This window comes from Astatotilapia calliptera, chromosome 5 (assembly GCF_900246225.1).
Source record: "Astatotilapia calliptera chromosome 5, fAstCal1.2, whole genome shotgun sequence".
Lineage (NCBI taxonomy): Eukaryota > Metazoa > Chordata > Actinopteri > Cichliformes > Cichlidae > Astatotilapia > Astatotilapia calliptera.
This window is the reverse complement of record NC_039306.1, coordinates 23,318,166-23,340,574: the sequence shown is the minus strand read 5'-3', so window position 1 is coordinate 23,340,574 and position 22,409 is coordinate 23,318,166. Positions and strand designations below refer to the sequence as shown.

At 39.6% G+C, this 22,409-nt stretch overlaps 2 protein-coding genes across 5 annotated transcripts in view; one reads left to right on the top strand and one right to left on the bottom strand.

Moving 5' to 3' along the window:
* Positions 1 to 2,347: 2,347 nt before the first annotated feature.
* Positions 2,348 to 22,409, bottom strand: part of LOC113022661 (lumican) — a 38,687-nt gene continuing 18,625 nt past the window's right edge. For 2 of the 4 annotated variants that reach the window (XM_026168286.1, XM_026168287.1), the window contains 4 exons: positions 16,452 to 16,570; positions 5,300 to 5,631; positions 4,824 to 5,148; positions 3,190 to 4,538 (listed from right to left, as the gene is read on the bottom strand). In XM_026168286.1, the coding sequence (XP_026024071.1) occupies positions 4,006 to 4,538; positions 4,824 to 5,148; positions 5,300 to 5,631; positions 16,452 to 16,476 (1,215 nt within the window). In that variant the 5' untranslated portion in view covers positions 16,477 to 16,570 and the 3' untranslated portion in view covers positions 3,190 to 4,005. The other 2 variants (XM_026168289.1, XM_026168288.1) reach the window with 2 other exon arrangements.
* Positions 16,958 to 20,308, top strand: fmoda (fibromodulin a). The gene is made up of 6 exons (XM_026168292.1): positions 16,958 to 17,251; positions 17,791 to 18,180; positions 18,702 to 18,824; positions 18,924 to 19,064; positions 19,148 to 19,415; positions 19,701 to 20,308. The coding sequence occupies exons 2-6, from the start codon at positions 17,818 to 17,820 to the stop codon at positions 19,850 to 19,852; spliced, it is 1,047 nt and encodes a 348-aa protein (XP_026024077.1). The 5' UTR covers positions 16,958 to 17,251; positions 17,791 to 17,817; the 3' UTR covers positions 19,853 to 20,308.

Sequence of the window (22,409 nt, the reverse complement as noted above, 5' to 3'; positions counted from 1 at the left end):
TGTGGGAGGGCGAGTGATTTACAGAAAAAATAAGCTAAAAAAAGTAAAGATTATTACTGCAGTCGCTCTCCATAGGTCATTAGTGCAACCATGTTATTACATCTGCCAAGGAGGTTGCAGTATGTACAATACCATTTTGTCAGGTTACAAGCAAGAAGTTAAGGGAGAGGTGGAGCGTGGGCAAAAGAGGAAGCCTTTAATTCCTGTTGTCAGTGCATTAGGCACTCTAATCACGCACAGTGATTGCATAAAAAAGATATTTAACAATACACTGATTTTCCACTCTTTATTATTAGCACATTAGCAAATTCGTCATAGCTAATCATAGCTGCCAGATATGAAGTTAGGTGATACGTCACCAAGATCTCTATCAAAATCAGCTTTGATACACAGACTCAGAACCACATCTTAAAAACTCTTTATATCACCCACCATTTTTGCGGTATGAAGGAATATGTCAGAAAACAGTCGATTATTGGGTTCAGTGATGGTGTGCTCTCTCTGACTGCCTTTCAAGTTAAGACCTGTAAATACAGTGAACTGTATTATTCATATTATAATTATAATGCTTTATTTCCAAAGGTGAATCTAAGGTTATCTTATCACAGAGCCACCATGTTTACACAGGGAGGAGATTGGGCTAGATGGATGGGTCAGGTATGGCCATAGCAAGTCCTACATGTTTAAACCCAACTTTTGTGACAACAAAAAGAGGTAAAAAGATCAATATATTTTCTGCTGATTGTAGAACTGCTGACATCTTTAAAGTTTCACAGAAGATAAGATTATTTGGCCTCCTCCTATGTTAACAGTATATATGTGGAAATTTGGGGAAATAAAGCTTTGATTTTTTATAACAGAACGATGAGATGACTGATGTCCCTTTAAATATGTTGATGAACTACGAAGCAAAAACAAGGGAAACAAGTGGAGACTATTAGCACAGCTCTGAAAAGACTGTTACTCAAAATAAGGAGGTGATCAAGCACGTTTCTGAAAATGTTAAACTGTTACTTTAAGACAGCATGATGTGGTTTTGTATTGTGTTTACAGTCCCTCAACAGCAACACCGAACCAGCAAGCTTTTTGCTTCACTTTGTCTCCTTCCACCATGACTTCATACGTAGCCAGCAGACTGCCGGCTGGTTGTCACTGGAACAAATTTGTACACTCTTTTATGGTTGATGCTCATCCCTCAAAGGAAGTCTGTGTGAGTGACTCCTGACTCTGGTAAAAGTGGGTCCAGACATTGGACAAGTATGTTCAGACCATCAAAAACATGCAGCGTTTGGAAGAAATTGCATCACTGGGAAAATATGGTAGTGGATTTAGTGAGAAAAAGAAAAACCCAAGTACTGTTTTTAAAGTTCTGAGTATCTGTATTTAAGTATTATAAACTTTAATAATGATTAAATGTTCATTTTATTCGCTTAAAGAAATCATGTCGTGTGCTGTTTTTGTTTTTTGGTCAAATCTAGTTCAGGTTTTCAAATCTTTGCTTATGCTAAGCGAATCTTTCCCGCTTATTTTACTGAATTAAATTGAATTTTCTTAAACTGATGACGCACCTATCTCAGAAATGATCTGTGTCACAATGATTGGAAAATGAGGGAAATTACGATTATGAGAGTTCTACCTGACTCTTATTAGAAAATACTTTTCCTTTATCTTAGATTATTAGTAATAGTTGTATTAATATTTGATAATAGTCAGCAGTATATAATTCACTGGGGAAATACCAAAATCGCAATTATACATACATTCAGTGCTGATTTGAGTCGATGGCCTTGTGTTTATCTTTACAAATGTAACTCCCACACAGTTCTCAGTATTCACTGCAGTCTGTGACAGAACTAGAAAATGAAAAGTATTATTGCACCCACTTTGTCAGTGCAAATAGAACACCAGCTGCCTCGAGACACTAGTTTTACACCTATCGGCATCTTTACATCTTTTCTTTCGCCTCACTGAAATCTATGCCAGTCAAGGTTATTCACCACCACCAGCTCTGATCAGCTGATTAGACGCATAATAAACAGGGAAATGACAACAGAGTGCAGAAATGTTGTGCACAAGTGGCAGTCTAATTGCAATAAGTACTTTCGAGGTATCGAGAAACAGCCCAAGGACTGTGGTCTTCACTGCATTTGTATTCTGTGTTTTCCTCATTAGGCTTTATTAGGTCTGACATCACTGTGGGGAGATTGAAAAGTTTAAATAGACAGTTTGTAGTTATTACATTGCTGACATGATGTAGCTGCATAAAAATTAAATCACAAATTTTATACATACTGAGTTTTTATTTTTTGCTTGTATATTTGAAAAAAAGACAGGTACGCATGTGATGTATATGTATATGTATATATTTTTTTATTTTATTTATCATGGAAATCAGTTGTTGACTTGAGATTTAAAGAATCTAACAATAAAGAGGTTTACAAAGTCAAAGCATGCTTCATGTTCATTTTCCACCCAGCTCCACATGGTGTGGTGTGGCTGTTAAACAGGGTGCAGCTAGCTGAGTCAGATCCGCTCCTGGGAAAGCTACTGAATTTTGCCATTCATACGTGCTTCCTTTGCCCAAGGGCAGCTCAGTTTAACCAGAGCACATCGTTCAGTAAACTCAAAAATGAGATGGGTTGTCACTGTTCCTCTTCACTAATAACAAACAGATGTTTAAAACCTGATGATTCAGAACTTGGAAAAGAGAGAAAGCCACGAGGCTGCAGTGGCAGTATAAGAAAGGGTTTGATCAGAACCTCTGTCATTACCAATAAATAACACTGGTTTAGGGTTAAGTTCAAGCTTTGCTATCTTTTGAAGCTCAGTTTTCCTCTAACCACCACCACCTGGCTGCGTATCTACATATTTGAACACATAATCAGACTCTTCTCTGGTTTTAAGCTTTAAAGCTGGGCTGTTAGAGTTCACATTATGGATATTGAAATGCTGAGTCGTGGTTGGAGGTTTGATGGGTTGACAGTTACATAGAGCACCCCTGTGTTGGTTTTGTGTTCAAAAAGTAGAGTCAGACGTAAATGCGTTGAAGCACTCGCAGGCAGAACACCCAGTCAGGAGGCAGCTGATGGTAGGATATTTTGTTTCCATCCAATCGTAGAAACTTCATCTTGGAGTAAGACTGAGGTCCCACCTCTCTGCAGAAACTGGTCACATTGAACTCTGTGGTGAACAGACAGAAAGGTATTTTTATTTTCATAATCTCTATTCACCAGAGTCACAACCATGTGATTAATGCTGTCTTGCCAAGACATTATAGGTACCAAGCCAGTCTGGAGAGCTCTAGTTTCACATCATGTGCCACGTGTTTGTCACGTTCAGAGATCAAAGTTGAACTGTGCAATCTGCAGAAATCCGTCCTCTTCCCATAGAGTCTGCATTTACCATCTTACAGGTGCTGCAGTAAAGATGTAGACAGAGGAAACCACAACACCCTCTTCATATTTCTCTGAGCCATTTCAGTAGTAAAAAGTCTTTCAGGCCAGAGCGTGCGCTTTGGCAGCCAAAGACTGCAGTAGCAGTCAGGCTGCTTGCTAGACGATGAGGTGTATGTTATTGTGGAAGTATTTTGCTGTCTGTCTGTCTCGCTGGTACACAGCCCCACTGTCTGCTGCATCACACATTCAGAAATGAGAGCAAACTTGAACGGCTAAACCAAAACTGCGTGCCAGTTCTCTGCCGCTAAATGGTCATGTGAGTCAGGTTTTGGCTGAAAAGTCAAAAAAATCAAACTGATGGGGAGCAGACGGAGAGAGAGGAAAGCGGAGACTGAAGAGGGGAACAGCATGTGCTTCTGGCTCATCTGGCACTCTTACCTTCGAATCCATCACAGATGTTGCCATAGCACTCCCTTCACTTGTTTTTCACTAGCTCCACTTTCCACACGTCTAACCAATTAATATCCCCTCGTCTATTCTTACCTCCACCCTCCTTTCTCTCCTTTTCTTTCCTTGTCTCGCCTTCTGTCCCTCTGCCTTCATACTTGCCTCACCATCCAAACCCAGCCCCTCCCATGTCTGCATACAGCAAGGAGAGCCGCCCATTTTTAAACGGGATGGGCTGTGAAAGCTTTCCACATTTCTTCTCTATTACAGCAGGGCTTTGTGTTGTTGAATGGTAACATGTATGAAATATTAGGAGACGTGAAGTCAGTAACACCTCTACAATGTCTGTGCATGCTTTGCTGAACGTATAGTCCTCACCTTGTATTTTATTGGCCTCCAGGTAGAGGTACTGGAGGGTGGTGGGGACTGTGGGAATAGCAGTGAGTTTGTTATATGAAAGGTCCAGCTCCACCAAGCTGGAGTGGTTAAAGACCTGCGAGTGGACCTCACGGTTCTGCAGGCCACAGTGACTTAGGCGTAGATACTTAAGGTTGAGAAATCCCTCAAAACTGTCCACATCCAGTCCAGTGAGAGAGTTGTTTGACAGATAGAGCTGCTCAACGGAGGAAGGTAAGTGCCTGGGAATGGTTGAAAATGAATTCCCGCTGAGGTCCAACAGGTTCAGACTGACCAGACCTGCATGACAGAAGTGATGCACACACACACAAACATGCAAAACATAACACCGATGCTAAAATAGATTTTAGGACAAAACATTTCCTAGTGAGATGAACACGTAAAAATATTCTTATCTTTCCTGGCAGTGTTTAGGTACAATACAATTTCTTTTAATTACCGAGTTGTTTTTCTGTTTGTTTTTTTGTCAGCAGTATCAGGCTGAGCTCTCTCTTATTTTCCAGCCATACGTGTTTAAAGTAAAGTGTGCATGAACAAACAAAAGGAAATGACACATTACGCTACCTCTGAGGTCTCCCTCTGTGATGGTATTCAGTCTGTTTCCCTGCAGCAGCAGCAGTGTTAGGCTATGCAAGTTCTGGAAAGCTTCTGGGTTGATGCTGCTGATTTGGTTGTAGGCCAGTCGCAGCTGTTTGAGTCCAGCTGGTAAAGCGCTGGGCACTGAACTCAGGTGGTTGTGGTTAGCAAAGAAGTACCACAGCTGGGTCTGGCTCTGCAAAGAGTCCTGCGTCAGGTTGTCGCTCTCCAGTTGGTTGTTGTCCAGAATGAGCCATCGAAGCCCAGTAACGTTGGCCAGCACGGAAGAGGACAGGGTTGAGATGTTGTTGCCCTGATAAGAATGCAATTCACTACCTGAGGAATTTTGTCATTTAATACTGATGAAAAGCATAGAATATATTGTAGTGGAAACTGAGGAGAAACCTCAGTTGGTTTCCACTAGACCACTTTAAGATAACACATGCACACAGTGTTTGTCCTACCTGTAGAAACAGGTATTGAGTTCTGTCCGGCAGGCTGTCAGGGATGTGTGCTAAAGCTCTCTGGTCACAATAGAGTGCTGTGGGCCACTGGATGGGGCAGTCACACTCTTCAGGGCAGAGCTGCGGATTATTAGCCCGGAACCAGGCTGGATCCATTCGCCCCTGCAGACTCAGCACACTGGGCTCACCTAGCAGGCGGTTAATCCACAGAGGAACGCCTCCATAGTCCATATCAGCTACAAATGTGCCTGAAGCAGACTGAAAACCACTCAACAGAAACAGGAGGCCAGAGCACAAAAGAGCCATGGACATGGCTGGGGGGATGTGTGATGCTGTAAATGAAACATTAAGAAAAACCTGAACACCATCATAGATTTGACAAGTAGTTTTACAAGTCATGATCTGTACGACTGCTTAGAAAGGAACAATATGTCCATAAGCCAAATCTGTAAGTGTTAATTTTGAATGGTCTGCCAGGCATAAGAGCTCCATCATAGATTATAGGAGGAGGAGCTTCAACTATATAAGCTCCAAAGCATCTTTTTTTTTTCACAATCATGTGAAAAAGAAAGTTTTCAAAGGACTCTATGCAGTAATCTGAAAAACTGAGCACACTCCATGAATCAGTAGCATTTTCTGTATGACCTCATGAGTCTCTCACAGTGTTGTTTACAGTGTTGCTTCAGTTCACTAAGATTTGCATGCATTAATTTATGCGGAGCTCTTGTGAGGTCCTGCCGCAGCATTTCAAGCTGAGGTCTGGACTTTTACTGCACCATTGCAACACTTTGGTTCTTTTCTATTTTGGGTGTTCTGTTGTAGATTTGCTGGTGTGCTTTGGATCATCATCCTGTTAAATGACCCAATTTGGGCCAGGCCTTAGCTGTCGGACAGATGGTCTCATGTTTGCTAGGTGCCCAATCCCTGTGGTTGCAAAACAAGTCCACATCATAAACCCTTCATGAGGTGTTTGTGCTGATATTTTGTGTCTGGTTTTTGCTGAATGCAGTGGTGGACTTTATGGCTAAACATCTACACGTTGGTGCTGTCTGCCAAAATGACATTGTTGCATAAATCCCTTCCAAAGAAACCTTGTTCAGTGTTTTTTTTGTTTTTTAATTTTGCAGTCATGAACTTTAGCATTTCACATACTAAGTCTGACATGTAGCTCTTGAGATTTTTGGAAGTTCTCCAACTATTGCAAGGTCAAATCGGGATGTGATGTGAACGTTACTTCCTAAACTGCACTGTTTTTATGAAGAGCCTCAAGGAGCCACTGGTGTGACAGTTCATGTTTAATCTTGTTCTATCTGTCTCTCTTAAATTCACCAAATTAATAGAAGTGTGTGAGTGTAAACCTCCTGAGTGTTTCTTTAAAAAGACTTGGACATGGAATGAATGAAATACCAATACTTGTTCACGTACTTAAGAATTTAGGTATCTGTGTTTTACTGGAATATTTGTTTTTCTGACACCTTTTTACTTTTATTTCGTTTGTAACAGAAATATCTCTACTGTTGGTATCCTTCACGGGTGCTTATTGCATATGAAGAAATGGGGGGAAAAAACAAAAACAAAAAAACAACATAATTTATGCATCTTTTACAGCACTGTATTCGGGGGATAATGTGGGTCGGAATGATCTAGACAGCATATCTGGTGTTGATATTTATATGCTGTGATCACAGTACCTCAGTATCATGAGCCTCACTTAAGATCAAGGAGCATAAATGGAGTAACATGGCAGTTATTTTGAAACGTAATTTTTCTATCAACTCAACAAACATCAGCAAATTTGATCTATATTTTGTGTTATTTAAAAGTTGCATGAACACACTGGGCAGTTTAGTGCAGGCTACGCTGGTTAGTGATGCATTGTGTTGCAGAGCAGCCATGGTGTTCATGGTCAGTGTTAAGGTATAACAAGGGTAGTAAACAGTAAATTGAACTGATGAAATTAACTCACTAATTTTCACCTTTACATCAGTTTTGTAGCATCTAGGGTTGGAAATCAGCCTCAATAGTTTGTGAAACATCTGCTGATATCTTGATGAACTCGGTTGTGTAAATCCACAAAAGTAGCAGCAACACTAAGCTAATCACAGTCTGCACACAAAGAAATTCTACTGGAGATCACAACATGAATTATTGTGATTTGTTTCTAAATGATTGTTTTCTCAGGTTCCACCACTGCAACTTAGCTTAGGGTTCCCACACCCACTGAATCCCACTTTAACTCTTGACTTTACTCATTTTTCTGTTTACACATGAAAGCAAAGTCACCCATCTACAATGAAGGCAAGAGCAAACAGAGCTAGTGTTTAAGCACATTCATTAGAATTAAAAGTTAGGTTGAAATAAAGTTTAAATTCCTATTTAATAATATAATTTTATTATTATCCTTATACAGCAGGAGCTTCAGTTTCCTTCGCAAAAATTAGCTGGCAGAAATATCGTCAACCTCAACTATTTTCATGTACTTTGATTATATTTCAAAGCCAGTACTTTTTCAATTTTACTTGAGTAAAGAAGCTCAATCAGTGCTTCTGCTGGAGTAAAATTATTTTTTAATGCATGCATCTGTACTTGTACTCAAGTGAAGCATGTGCTTCACTTCAATCTCTGATTACTGTTTAGTAATGTTCAATGTGAAAATGAATTACTTTTATCCAACTGAAGCTTCAAAAGTTAAACATAAATTTCTGTTTGAAATCGTCTGTGTGAATATTTTTCTTGCAGGATGAAATAAACTAAAATAGAATAAAATGAATGAAAAAGTATGTGACACGGTTTTCAGTCACCACGTGTGCAGATTGTTGCTTTTGCTTGCACATTTCTTCGAATTTAAACTGATTAAATCTGAGACAGAAGAACAAATTTTCCTACCTTCATATAAAGTGCACAAGAGGACAAACACACACACACACACATATGCAGACACACCTACACATGCATGCGCAATTACACATCAAGTTACCGTATAAGATAGCAATTTGTAAGAAATGTTTGCAACATCAGGAAGTTTGACTTGATCTGCATGGTTGCAATGTTGCATTTGCATTCCACCCTTAGAGTCTTACAGTGCAGCATTGCCAAGAGATTTACTGTAACTAAACAAACACACAGTCTGATTTTCATCATTTCCAGTTTTGCCTTCAATGCAGAAAGAGGAAATGGGGTAAACTAGAAACTAACCACAAACTTACCTGTTTGTTTAGGAGATACAAACGGAGACGGGTTGTCCTAAATCCTCAGTGATGAAACCCTTGGGATCTTTGAATGAGTGTGTGTCGGGATGTGTGCATGTGTATATGTTTTCAGGCTACCGGCGGCATATGCCCCGTCTGACACATTCCTCTGCTTCAAACGCTACCAGACCTCCTTCATAAACTTCCCACACTCACTTCTTCCATTCCTCTTGTATTAGTCCGCAGTAACAATGGTACATTTAGTGGAAACGTGTTTGCCTGCAGAGACGCACAAAAAGATCTGAGAAGGTACGCTAAAGAAGCACAAAGAGGGGGGAAATGAGAGGAAACTGGATTTGAATTGATCAGCATGCAAATTGTATATGTTATTGTTCCTCGAAAGAGAGTGTTTGTGTGTGTGTGCGTGTGTGTGTGTGTGGTGGTGGGGGTACAGTATGTGATCGGTCTAGAGGCAATTAAGCTACAAAGTACCTGGGGAGCCAAAGAGACCATTCTGTGTGTGCCTATGCGCGTGTGTGTGTGTAAATGTGTGTGTGTGTGTGTGTGTTTGAAGGAAAGAGCTTCTTGAAAACAGCTGACCAAAAGAGAAGAAAACGATCCCACATTCCTTTCCAGCAATATATTACTGCTGTGCTGAGAAAGAAGAGGCAGTGGGGAAGAAGCAGGCAAAATGATCTCCTGATCACATCATGCAAAGAGCTCCCTCTAGGATAAACCAGGGAGAATCACAATCCTTCATGTGGGCTTCAAAATGTATTAGAGGGGATGGATCATTTCACTTTAACCATGGAGAATTACAAGAACATGTTCTTTAACCAAAAACACCTCATCCAAACTTTATTTTGACTGTGTGGACAAGTGTAACAGATTTTAAGTGTTCATTCCGGTCACACCATTGTAAGCTTTTATTAAGTATAAATTACAATTAGCGACAAGACCAGTGGAAACGACGCTAGGTAGGAATACGACCGTCCACGTTCACTCTGCACTCAGCAGAAACTATCTATGATCGGAAGTGTTTGCCACGCAGCTGCTCTGAAAAGACCACAGCCACACAAGCACGATCAGTTTTGCCTCCTTACGACTTCCACTCAAGATGAAGGATTACATTTTGACACACCTCAGAGGAGAAACCCTGCTGAAAATGGTGCACAAGGAGGTGATTTTGAATGCGTTATTATAAAACCCTGGGTTCTAAGTTTTCTGCTGTTAATGTTTCGATCACATTTTGTGGATTACAGATGTTCACCTACCTATATTCACCTTTATTCTTTATTGCCTTTAATTTGTTTTTATATTTAGCTAGTCATTAGTGTTTCACTATTTGTCCCTGTTAATGTTGATATTTATTTACTATTGAGTGGTGGCTTTAATTTTATTCACTGTGTTTTAAAGTTTAAAAATCTTGTTTGCAGCTCTTTATGGACTCAGTATATTCCTCGGATTTCTGTTCTTGTCATTTTTGTTACTTTTGACATGCAGGTTGGTTCTAGTTAGTTCCCTTCTGTGTTCCTTGGTGTCCCAATGACATCAGCATTTGTCTTTTGTCTTCCCATATTGCCCTATCTGGTCCTTCTGTTTTCCTGTGTCGAAGCAGTTTTGTCTCCCCGTTCAGCTATGTCTCCCTTGCTGTTTCATTTTTTCATTTCCTCTGTGTCTTTGTGTTTGCGTTTGTATTCTATCTCTTGTTTCAGTTTTCATGCTTCTCCAGCGTCCCCCGTGCCTTCTTGTCAAGTCTTTGAATCTGTGAATCTGTGTTTATTTATTTCCTGTTTTATTTTGTTAGTCTCCCGTCTCTTGTGCCATGTGTGTAATTTTGCTTCCCTTGTCTTGCTTCCCCAATGAGTTCCAGCGGTGTTCCCTGGTGTTTCCCATCTTCCTAATTACCTGGTGTGTATTTATTGTCTGAGTCCTGTCTGTTTGTTGTTGTGTCTTCTCCACATGGTATGTGTTTCCTTGCACCGTGCTCCCTGTGTTTTTCTCCTAGAGTTTTGCTGTAAAGTAAAGCTGAGTTCGAAGTCTTATCTTCTAAGTCCTACACTGGGGTCCACTTCCTGCCTTCACAGTGCAAACATCCCCCCCCCCCCCAAAAAAAAAAAAACCCCAAAAAAACACAAGTTCAGCATATTTTTTAAATCTCCTTTCTTTTAGAAGAGTAGAAATGCTCACATTTCCATTTACACTCATTATATTTTAAGGATTCATGTGAGTATTTTTAAGTACTGACAATGGCTTTAATAAGATTAAATAGTAAGTGTTTTGAAATTTCACCTTGCTTAATGAAGTGCTCTTAAACTAGATACAAATAATGTCACACATTATTCATCATAATCCTAGATTATTATTATTGTTACTATCACTATTATTCAGACTGTATCACAGTTTTTTATGATGTGATGCAATGAGACAGTCAGATCAACAGTTGTCTGTTGTTTACAGTAGGATCATTACACGATTATTTATGAAACCACTGACAAAAGGTATAATGTCATCGTAGAAGTGTGACTCACTGGGAGTCTCTTGTTCAATTTCCTCATTAATGAGTCATTGTCTTTTGTCCCTGCCAGCTACCGTCCTGTTTGTGAGTAAATGTACGTTACCATGTCTGCGTAAGTCTCAAGGGGACTGAATGTACAATACAACACTGTGACTGATGTTTTTTGAACGTTTTCACTTTCTTCATTCTAAACTCGTAATGTTTTTTAACCTAGGTTGTGCAATTGTTTAACACTGTCTGCTTTACATGTTTATTTTAAAAGTGTTATCAGCTGACCAGAGCATAGTTTGAGCTGGAAGTTGTGATTCTGCTTTCCTCTTTCTCACCTTTCTCTTGGATTGTCTTCAACAGCTTCCTGAACACATCCTTAAATTTCCTATCACTTACACTAGAGGGCTCTCTTTCCTCACATATCAAAAGCACACATACCGCATTAATTCCACTAAATCAAATATAGGCCTATTTGAAAGATGTGATTTATTAGCAATGTGAAAAAAATAACCAACTCAAAGACTTCAGATGAATTATGATGTGGCAAAAACTCCTGGTTGTTCTTATAAGACATGTAACTTTCTTTTGGAGACATATTCTTTCTTTTAGTGTTACAATTTCCCCGCAGGTTTATGGGCCAAAGCACAGTGTTGGACTCCAGATGTTGCAGCTGGAGTCCAAGATGCAGGCAGCTATGCTGAGTCACCAGGACACCGTTCAGTGCAGATTCAACGCCTCTGTTCTCAGTGTAACTCAAAAAGATTTAACACTGGTTGAAAAAAAATTATGCCAAGATGTTAAGAAGTTAAATGTTTTTTGTTGGTTCTTTTTCCTTTTTTTTTTCTTCTATTTTTGCTCAAGCCCGTAATTATAACATACTTCCTTAAAGAGCTGTGCGTTTTATCCATATGAGAAAAGGCTGAGGATCCCGACATGGTGTAAATTTAAACATCTGTTTGTGATTTATGGTTTATGTGGAAGTGTGTGTGCATGCATGTATCTATATGTGTGTATGTGTGTGTATACATCTGCTTTCTATTGCATGGTTTTGCTGCCCCTGTGCCCTAGGGTGCCATGGTTCAAGTTACCTTAAGGAGTCCCTTTGTCCAAGTAGACCATAACACCTTGAAATTGAGAGTATTTTTATTAAGTGTAAATTTCCTTCAGTTATTATTTTATGCAGCATTTGGAACTGTGTGGAGGACAAGTTAGAAGCAGCTATATTTGGAGTGGAGTGCAGGGAGTGAGGAGATCAGGGATGCTTGAGAAGAGCTATTAATGCTGCTCGTGTGAGTGTGTGTATCATTAGGGATGAGGTGAAGCATGTAAAAGTTAAGGTTAGCGTCCAGGAAATGAGAAACACAGAGATGTGCAAACTATGCAGTTTAAGAAAAAAATGCATCACAAGTAGCAGTGAATTCTGTAGTGAATCTTTTATCGTCTCTACTGTTTTATTATCTTCTTCCATACTTTCTTTTTCAGGAACCCTAACATCACGTCTTACTTATCAATTAAACACAGGATTTTTTTAAATTAGTGCAAATTTATGAGGGCCGCATGAATCTCTACCTCAGCCAGCAGGGAGAACATCTGACTGCCATACATATGTAACGGAGCACTTTGGCTCATTTTAAGCAACGTGCTGCAAACAAACTGCGTTTTTCCTGTTTGACTTCATGCTGGAGATAAAAGAAGTTAGTGTGTTGTCCGTGTGTATTTTTGCAGTTACTTCTGCCTGGCGTTTGGCTTGTCTGATATCTCTTTGTCAGTGTTTTGGTTTCTTGGTATTTCTTTGGTTTTTTGCACAAGAAGAAATTAGCAGGCATTCACAGTCTGCGCTAGAAGGGTTAAGTTCTAGCTCTGTGCCGCTCATGACCCAGTTTGGGGACGGGGGGACATGGGTGGGGGTTGGACATGTTGCTCCTCAAAGTCCAGATTACCCTTTTACTTTGAAGACCTTGAGTCATTTCCCTCACTTTCAAGGGTAGCTGCTGGTAACCTTGAGAATGTGTCACACCGTGGCACAGAAAGGTTATCTTTGTCTCATGCATGCACACAAAAGTCACACAACTTTATCTGCCTAACAATCTCATAAAAGCAGATTTCAGTATTTCAAGAGTTATTAACCTTATAACCTCATGTTAGGGTTTGACTGTTAATTATCGGTCTCTTGGTTCACTTCACAGGTGTTGAACACAACTCCTCAGATGTTTTAAGAGAAATATTTAAAATCAAATAAATACTAAAACATTTTACAGGAACAAATATGACTGCTTAAACATTTTGCCAATGCTACATCTGTCTGTGGATGCCTGCAGACAAAAAAGAAAGAGGGAAGAAACTTTTGGCTTAGATGTAATGCAATGTGGACATCTGGTCACCCTTTTCTTCCCTTTTTTTGATTCATAAAGCTTTTTACTGTCAGATGTCGGATGCAATGGCTACAGGAAGAACAGCCAACAGACTCTGGATGAGTCTCTAAAAGCTACATAAATGGATTGCAAAATTATCATTTTGGGAAATATGTTGACTTAAAAAGAGTCAGACTGAATGTGACAACATGTACAGATTGTTCAATAGTTGCTATGTTAGATGTGATACAAAACAAAGCTTATTCCTTGACTTGTTGCATTTATGGAGGTTGCTCGCTCTCATGACAGCCTGCTTAGTCAATTTACGTCTGTCGTTACAACAAATCACTGGTTCCACTCATGAACACGGAGGCCAGATTATATGTTGCTAGAAAACATCTAAATGAGTCGGCATCTGATTGTTAAGTGATGACACGACGAATCCTACTTCCGGGCCTAAAGTAGTCTGCGTTTAATATGGCTTTTGTGTTGTTAACATGTTTAATGTTATGTATTTTCTTCTATTTGATGTTAAAAAGCTCCTAAAACAGTCAGTGATCACTGTTGACCTCCCTCGGCTTTTATTACCGCTAATCATTTATTTAAGCTCAGTTTTTAAAACCTTAGGATGTAACTACAGCCCAGCCCATGCACCACAGTGTTGCCAACTTAGCGACTTTGTCGCTATATTTAGCGAGTTTTCAGACCCCTTAGCGACTTTTTCTCTAAAAAAAAGTCGCTAAAAAAAGACGTGAAAGCGCGTATCGCTTTTACTCTCAACAAGCAGCGGGTGCTGTAACGCAGTCAGTTCTTCTTCTACTCTTATGCTGTTTTGTGGATCACAAGGTTTAGAACTACTTATAAACACACACACAAAGTAACTCCACCAGAGTGCCTATTTCGGGTCACTTTTGCCGGTCCAAGCCCAGGTAAAGGAGCAGGGTTGGAATTGTGACATTAAAAAAAACAATAATTGCTAAAAGAAATTTAATTTGTAGTTCTAAATAAACTCTAAATGCATTTAGGACGTTTTTTACTCACTTTATGTCTCTTCCACGAGGTTATTTCTCTCTCCAACAACATAGATTACAGGTACATTAGCATGACCAATTATGCAAATTAGGCGATGACGTCATTTAGCGACTTCTAGCGACTTTTAGGACAACCAATCCGGTTGTTCAGTGATGACACGACGAATCCTACTTCCGGGCCTAAAGTAGTCTGCGTTTAATATGGCTTTTGTGTTGTTAACATGTTTAATGTTATGTATTTTCTTCTATTTGATCTCAAAAACCTCCTAAAACAGTCAGTGATCACTGTTAACCTCCCTCGGCTTTTATTACTGCTAATCATTTATTTAAGCTCAGTTTTTAAAACCTTAGGATGTAACTACAGCCCAGCCCATGCAGCAGTATATGAATGACTAACCTTGTATTATGGATGGATTATCTCAGTTGTTCTCCTGGCTGAAGTTTGGTCCTTTTACAGCATCCTGCCATGCGATTACATTTGTTCCTGACCACCGAGAACACTCACGTTAACTTTTATCGAGTGGGGAAAAAAAGTTAGCTTGTTTATATTATGCTAACATAGCTGTGTCGCTAGCGGTCACGTAGCACATCATTATATACCAGCTAGCCCAACTTCAGTAACCCTACAAACGTCACTGCTTTTTAGTTTTCTGTCTTCATTTATGCTGGAAGTGATAACAGAGCTGTACTTTTTAATTTGTTTCCAAAACCCCGCAGTCAGGACATGCTATATTGTATTTAGATAGAAGCTAGCGAGCTAACTCCCTGCTAACTTCTAACTCCGTTAAATGTCATAAATTTCGTTTTCATGGATGCCCGGATGTTAAACTCAATTGTTACACCTGGTAGAGCAGAACGCTGATCATTTTATTCAAGATGAAAGACTTTAGACAGTTTCAACTCTCAGTAATGCCATAGTGATCGTTTGATATATGGACCTGCAGCGGAGTTTAGGTCCAGACACTGCTAGTGACATCAGACTGAACAACCGGATAGCTCTGCAAACAAATCTATGGACAGATGAGACTATGATTAAGATCATTATCAGAATGATGGAAGGAGAAAAATCTGAAGAAGGAAATAATAGCTCATCACCCAAATCATACCACATTATATGTCAAACATGGCGGAGGCAGCGTTATAACGTCGATATAGCTACCAGTGGAACTGGGTCACTAGTTTTTATTGCTCATGTGACTGCTAATATAAGCAGCAGAATAATTTTGAAGTATACAACGCTATACTCTCAACTCAGATTGCGTCAAATTCTGCAAAACTGATTGGACAGAGCTCCACAGTGCAAATGGATAATGACCTGAAGCAAGCTGCAAGAAAAAACTTCATGCAAATCATCTGAAAAACCCTCCAAAGTAAAACTGAAAGCACGTTGACTGTGCGATCCAGTGTGGTGGTGAGCAGAGGCAAAACTACAGATATTTTGTCTTTCTCCCAACAAATATTGGACCTAACTGTTTATATTTTCATGTGTTTCCAAAAAATCTTTCCCTTCATATAGTTAAAGCTCAGAGATTTCATCACCATGTGTAAATATAATATTTTAGTGAAAAATTATAGATCTTCCAAGCTTACATCAAAGGAGGAGAGAAAAAGCGGGATAGAAAGAAGAGATAGAAGTTCAGAATAACCAATGATTGAAAAGATGTCGAGAGGGCAGAAAATGAGTAGAAACACTGGTTCTTATGGACGCTGAGTTGGAGACCATAGAGAAGCAGGAAGAGGCCCACATTGAAACCAGACAGACAACATAAAGAGACTGTCACACATGGTTTCATTTAACCCTTTACAAGATGTAAGCTTGTTGTAGACGAGAAAGAGTTGGGTCCACCCATGTAAAAAAAAAATGAAACAAAACTTATGTAGGTCGAAGGGCATCTAGGTTCTGTCTTAAGGTTATCTTATTATGTTTAATAATGTTTAAACCAACGCCTTACACGTTACAACACAACACAGGAAAAACACTTGTCAGCACACTGAAGCAACTACGAAAGAACAAAACAATCACATGCAAGGCGTAACAAGGTTTTTACCGTGTACTGTTACAACAAAACTGACCTGTGCTGTACTTCTTTCTCTGCATCGTTTCCCCACACAGATCACAATAAAAAACCCCGCAGGTGTGTGCTGATGAAGGTATGCTTGCTTTGAGTTATTCCAGCTGTAATGATGACCTCCTAAAAAAAGCAGCAAGAAGAAAAAAACACAACCAATTATCCAGCTTTTCATTATTCCAAATTACACAGTTGGCTGGTGAGTGTCTCACCTGCTAACAGCACACCTGCGATTTTATGTTTGTAGCTGCAATAAACTACGATAACAAAACTTCCACTTTCTTTGCAGTGCTACAGCTAAAGTATATGTAATATCAAGTTCTTACTCATTTTAGTCTTTCACAGGTATTTGCATTTGCACCATATGAACCAAAGTTGGATCATTTTATCATTGCCACTTATGTATGACTTTTATTTTTCTACCCTTTATTGTGAAGAAAGAGAGGGGGTCACTCGAAATGAGGAAACGGAGGGATTGAATGTGCTGCTCGCAGATGGGAACAATCCCTCAAAGCCACTGCGTCTCACATCATTCACACTGGAGGGGGAGAAAAAAGGCTTCAGAGTGGGCTGTGGGCCATTCCCGACCAAATGCAATGGGGTGCGGGCAACTGGACAAGGGGGTGGAAGTAATCAAAAGCACAAGAACAGACAGACGGGTGTGGAGGGGGCTAGCATGACGGAACGGAGAGCAGGGAGGGGAGAAAATACTTTTCATACAGTGTGTGTCAGAGCACCCTGCAGTCCTGAGCACACTCACTCAGAGAGAGAGCGGGGGACAAGAGGGCCAGTGCCTTTGATCGGGTAGGTGTGTGTGTTTGTGTGTGCATGCAAGTGTGTGAAATCTTTTTGTTTTCTTTTAAATTGAGATTTATACAAGGCTAAATGAGAAGTAAGGGTAGAATAATTTTGGAAAAATAATCACTGAATGTTTTACCTTAATTTTTAAGGTAACAGAGTGAATATTACAAAACTGGCATTCATGGAAGGTTTAAGAAAGCCAGGAAAGGCTTTTCTGAGTTTCCCTGTGGACTAAGACCAGTAAGAATGTGACTGCCTGCAGGCAGCAATATTTCCAAATGAAGTCCATGCCTGCACTGCACCTTAAACCTAAGTAGGACAGAAGAATATCAGATTTAGTTAAAGTTGGCAGTTATACTTCTGAAAGATTTTTTTGTTCTTTTAAATGTCAAATTTCACATGTTTGAGCATTTCAAAACGTTCTAAAACATCTGTAAGATTATAAATCTCGAACATTTTGGTGATTGTGAATAACTTTTTCTATTTTTTGGCCTTTTTAATACCACTGCATGTCCCTCTGTTCTCCCTGTGTTACATTACAGTTAAGATTTGAGTGACTTCCTTCCATCATGCGTCAGGTGATTTTCCTTTTGTCTGCCCTGATTCCCCTCGTTCTCTGCCATGGATGGAACTCCTGGACAAATTACTGGCAGAGCCAAGGATACTTTTATGGCTCCCAGTATGCAGACAGAGCATACAGTGTGTCGGCGTGTCCTGACGAGTGTGACTGCCCCTCTTCCTTCCCCGTTGCTATGTACTGTAATGGGCGAGGCCTTACCACCGTGCCACCGATTCCCTCCCATATCAAATACTTGTATCTTCAACACAATGCCATCACATCTTTGCCTGACTCGGCTCTAAGCAATGCAACCAATCTGGTGTGGCTTATGTTGCATTTCAACCAGCTGACATCTGAATCAATTGGCAAGAAGGTAAACACGTAGTCATAGGCACATCCAGACACACATCACTATAAATAGCGGTACAATGGCTGACAGGTGTCTAACAGCCCGAGTCGGTTTTCTTTTATTGCTGTCTGTTCTTAATCCTCAAGTTAATTTCCTGTGTTACCTGTTTTTTTAAAGAAAAGAAGAAACCAAAAGGGGGAAAAAACATGAATAAATATTGTGGTTAGTTTTCTGTCATCATATAATAAACTTGTTATAATTTGAAACATGTATGGGTAAAGCAGTGTGATCAGCAGAGCACATGCTCACACTAAACCAGACAGCAGCTTGCTACATCAGAGCCACAAACCTTGTGGTCTACAACCCTCAGCATAAAGTCTCTTTCTCCAGTGAAACACACTGAAAAACACATCACGCACAACCGACAATAATGCATCTGTGCTCTGAAAAGGCCCCTTTCATCATTTTTATTGTAAAACCACCACATAATTTAGGATGATTTTTCTTTTTGGGTTTTATACCTGCTCATCTTGATCACTTTGCAGGCATTTGTGAAGCTGGGGGAACTTGAGCGTTTATATCTACAATACAATAATTTGACCAGCATTCCTTCAAACCTTCCCCTCTGCCTGAGAGACCTGAGAATGGATAACAACATGATTGAGAAGGTAAATCTTCAAAAATTCACATTCACAGCCCTCCTGTTTTAGTCCAACATCAGTTGAGACATTACGATATGCTTTACGGCTATTGCCACTTTTACCTAGGTGTCACCTGCAGACCTAGAGGGAATGGATAACCTCACTATCCTGTACCTTCATGATAATGCTCTCTCAGAGGTGGGCTCATCACTGAAGGGGCTGAACTCCCTCACACTGCTTGACCTCAGTAGCAACAAGTTGACAAAGGTAATTGTTTATCTGTTTTTTTCTAAATGCATTATTAAGCAACCAAGGTAATCTCGTTCAGAGATGTTGTGTCACTGTCCCAGGTCCCAGCTCCGCTCCCTGCATACCTGCATCAGCTCTACCTGGAGTACAATGCCATCGACTCTATACCTGAGGGATTCCTGAGCCTCTTCTCTCAGCTACAGTATTTTAGGATGTCGCATAACCTGCTAACAAATAAAGGCATCCCCGCTAACACGTTTAACGTGTCTGGGCTGGTGGAGCTGGACCTGAGCTTCAACAAACTGGAGAGAATTCCTTCAGTTAGCACCACGCTGCAATACCTTTACCTGCAAGCCAATCAGATCAAAGGTGAGAGTTTCTTTGAAGAAATCATTTTTTTAATCGTCATGCTCTACATTACCATGCAGTTTTCTACCTTTAAGCCAGTTTTGTTGATTTCGTAATAAGAAAGTTCATGATCGTATATGTACTGCCACTTAGATTAAACGAGAACAAAAAGTTGTTTGCTGGATTTTGAGAAATGAGATGTTGGACATGTCTTTTCCTGGGGTGATTTATACAGTTATACTGCCATTTTACAGTTTTGCATGAAAGTGAACTCATCGCTGTCTCCACTCTTTCTCTTGCCTGTAGAGTTTACTGTGGGTAGCTTCTGCAGTGTTGTGGACGTGACAAATTTCTCCAGACTCTTAATGGTGCGACTGGATGGAAACGAGCTCAGTCTTGTGGACATCCCCACCGACGTGAGCCATTGTCTGCGCCAGGTTCTCGACATTGAGATCTAAGCATGTGCACAACGCAGTCTGTGGCTCAGTTCACCACATGCACCTACAGCAGGACTATTTTTAAAAAAAAAACAGGTTACAGCAGATATAAGTTGATATCTACAGCAGGTAGTGAGTTAGTTATTAGTGATTGCAGAGAGCATCACTGTGAGCTTTACTAGAAATTCCTCCAGTTAAGAAAGAAAGAAAGAAAGAATGAAAGCCTGTTTTTTCTCGTGTATTGAAATTTCAGATTTACAAGGATAAAACACCATAAATGAGCCTTTAATCACAAAAAAACAACAGAACCTGAATGAAATTCAGGAATGGTTCTCTGACCTTCATCCTATTTACAGCATACTGTGCTGTAATGATTCTTCCTCCACGTGTCTTAATGCATGCGCAATCATCCATGTAGGGAAATCTCAAAAAGTTGATTTTGTTCATGTGGACGTAGCATTTTTAGTGGGAGAAACATTTTGTCACTCATTCAAGTGACTTCTTCAGTCTCATCTGGACGTAGCGTCACCAACCTGTTTATAAGGTTGGGGACGCTACGTCCAGATGAATAGAATCAACTTTTCGGGACTTCCTCCATGTGTTTTATTGCTTTGTATAATAAGGTGCTAAATAACGGTTTGTATACTGTGAAATATATAATTTCAAATATAGATCATATGTAGAATACTAAAACATTATTATGGTGTCTACTGCATGAGAATATGTTATTGCACTTGGTTATATTAGTTTATCTTTCTGAGAGAAAAATGCTGTGACAGCTTGATTCTGTTTAAGATCGTCTTTTTGCACAGTGAAATTTTCTTAGAGAAACAGAAAATGTCTCTGTTCCATGAGAAAAGAATAATATGGATATCGTACTGTAGTAAATCAGACATGCGTGGGGCTCGTGGTCTGTGAATTAGGATCTATGTAAACATTGCATGGATTAATTATTATCCTGACAAAGGGTTTTTGTTCATGAACCCATTGCAGAATAAATAAAGTTAATAAAGATCTGTGTCATTTTTGTCCTATATTGATCAGCCAGTGATGAAATGCAATACTGAGGTGATCAGTCAAAAGTATGAACTGTCTCTCTTTGATCTGGGATCCGAGGAGAAAGTTTTTGTAGCTATTCCTCAAATGGTTCCTTATAACAACTTAAATAATAAAAACTCAAGGTTTCCCAGACTTGATCAGTTATATTCACTTCACTGTTTCACGGTGCTTTAAGTGTTGTTTTTAAATAGTGTTTCATTTACAGGATACATTTTATTTGAGATAACAGGCTGCTGAGTTGTCACATATTGCTATAACAAACTTCCTCAGTAATTGAATAGAGAGGAACACAGTAAATAGACACTCAACCAATCAAAGAAGCTTTATTCCTGCAAGCTCCACCTGCAAAGTTTGTGCTCTTTGAAAATTACTACCCGGAGCAGGAACTTTGGGGGATTAAAATAATTTACCTAGCACTTAAGTTAGATCCGGGACGCTGGGGTCGAGCCACTTCAAGGTCTCTCTCGCATTTCCTCCTGCAATTTCAAACGTGGCTGAAAAGTGTCTTTGAAGTCTTTGAATTAAAGTTTATGTTGATCTTATCTCTCAATGTTAAATTCATACTTATTTCAAAGGTTTAATAACAGACATGAGCATGAAGCGAGTATCAGTCACCAGTGAGGGTTTTTAGGGCCTGATGCAAGGTTTCTACATAGTAATAGACAGGATAAAGAGGTGTTTCATTTATAGCTTATTTACACTTTTAACCCAAGGTGCCCACAGAAACCAGTTTCCTTGAGAAACCACAAGGAGTCAAAACTCTGAAGCTGCCCAATATAACACTGAGGAAAGCTCTTAAGGGGATACTGGCACAAAGAAGAGTCATTGGATTCCTTAAAATATTTATATTTTTTTTTAATTGTACCTCATTAACCCGAATTCTTGAGACTAATTGCTCCTCTAAACAGCTAAGGCGATTTTCTCATGGCTATAGAGATATTTATCAGGCTGGTTGGCTTTACTCGAGAGGGAAACTAAGACTCTTCTTTCTTCTCACGTTTCTCTTTAGTTCCTTTTAGCTCTATCTTAATAGCCTTCCATTGCAATTTAAGTGTATGTTTTTCTTTTTACATTTATTATGTCTGCTATGTTACAAATGAATATTTTTCTGGGATGGACTTGTAATGCTGATAATGTTAACGATGACGTGCTGTTGCATCAGGGCCTAACCCTCTAAGCGTCAGCTCACCAGATGTGGGATGGTCAGAGGACACATAATGTCTAAATTTAGGATGTTTTTCCACTGTAGTCTGTGGACAAACACCACAGGATCATCATCACAGTAAAATGTATATCAAATGACTTCTGTGGTTAACTTGTGGCTAAGGGTCAGTGACCAAAATAGCAGAGAACTCAGGTACAGACCACTGCAAACAGGTACAATGAGAAAAGAGAACAACTAAAGGTCTCACACTGTCTGAGTAACTGCCACTGGGCAATAATACTGTTTGCTCACAGCTTTAAACTCACAAGCTCTGCTTTCAATAAAAGAAGGATTTGTGTATAGTTATGGTGGAGA

Coding starts and splice junctions, on each gene's coding strand:
- fmoda (XM_026168292.1), top strand. CDS start 17,818: ATGCGTCAGGTGATTTTCCTTTTGTCTGCCCTGATTCCCCTCGTTCTC. Junction 18,825..18,923: donor ATAACAACATGATTGAGAAG/GTAAATCTTCAA, acceptor ACTTTTACCTAG/GTGTCACCTGCAGACCTAGA. Junction 19,416..19,700: donor GCAAGCCAATCAGATCAAAG/GTGAGAGTTTCT, acceptor TCTTGCCTGTAG/AGTTTACTGTGGGTAGCTTC.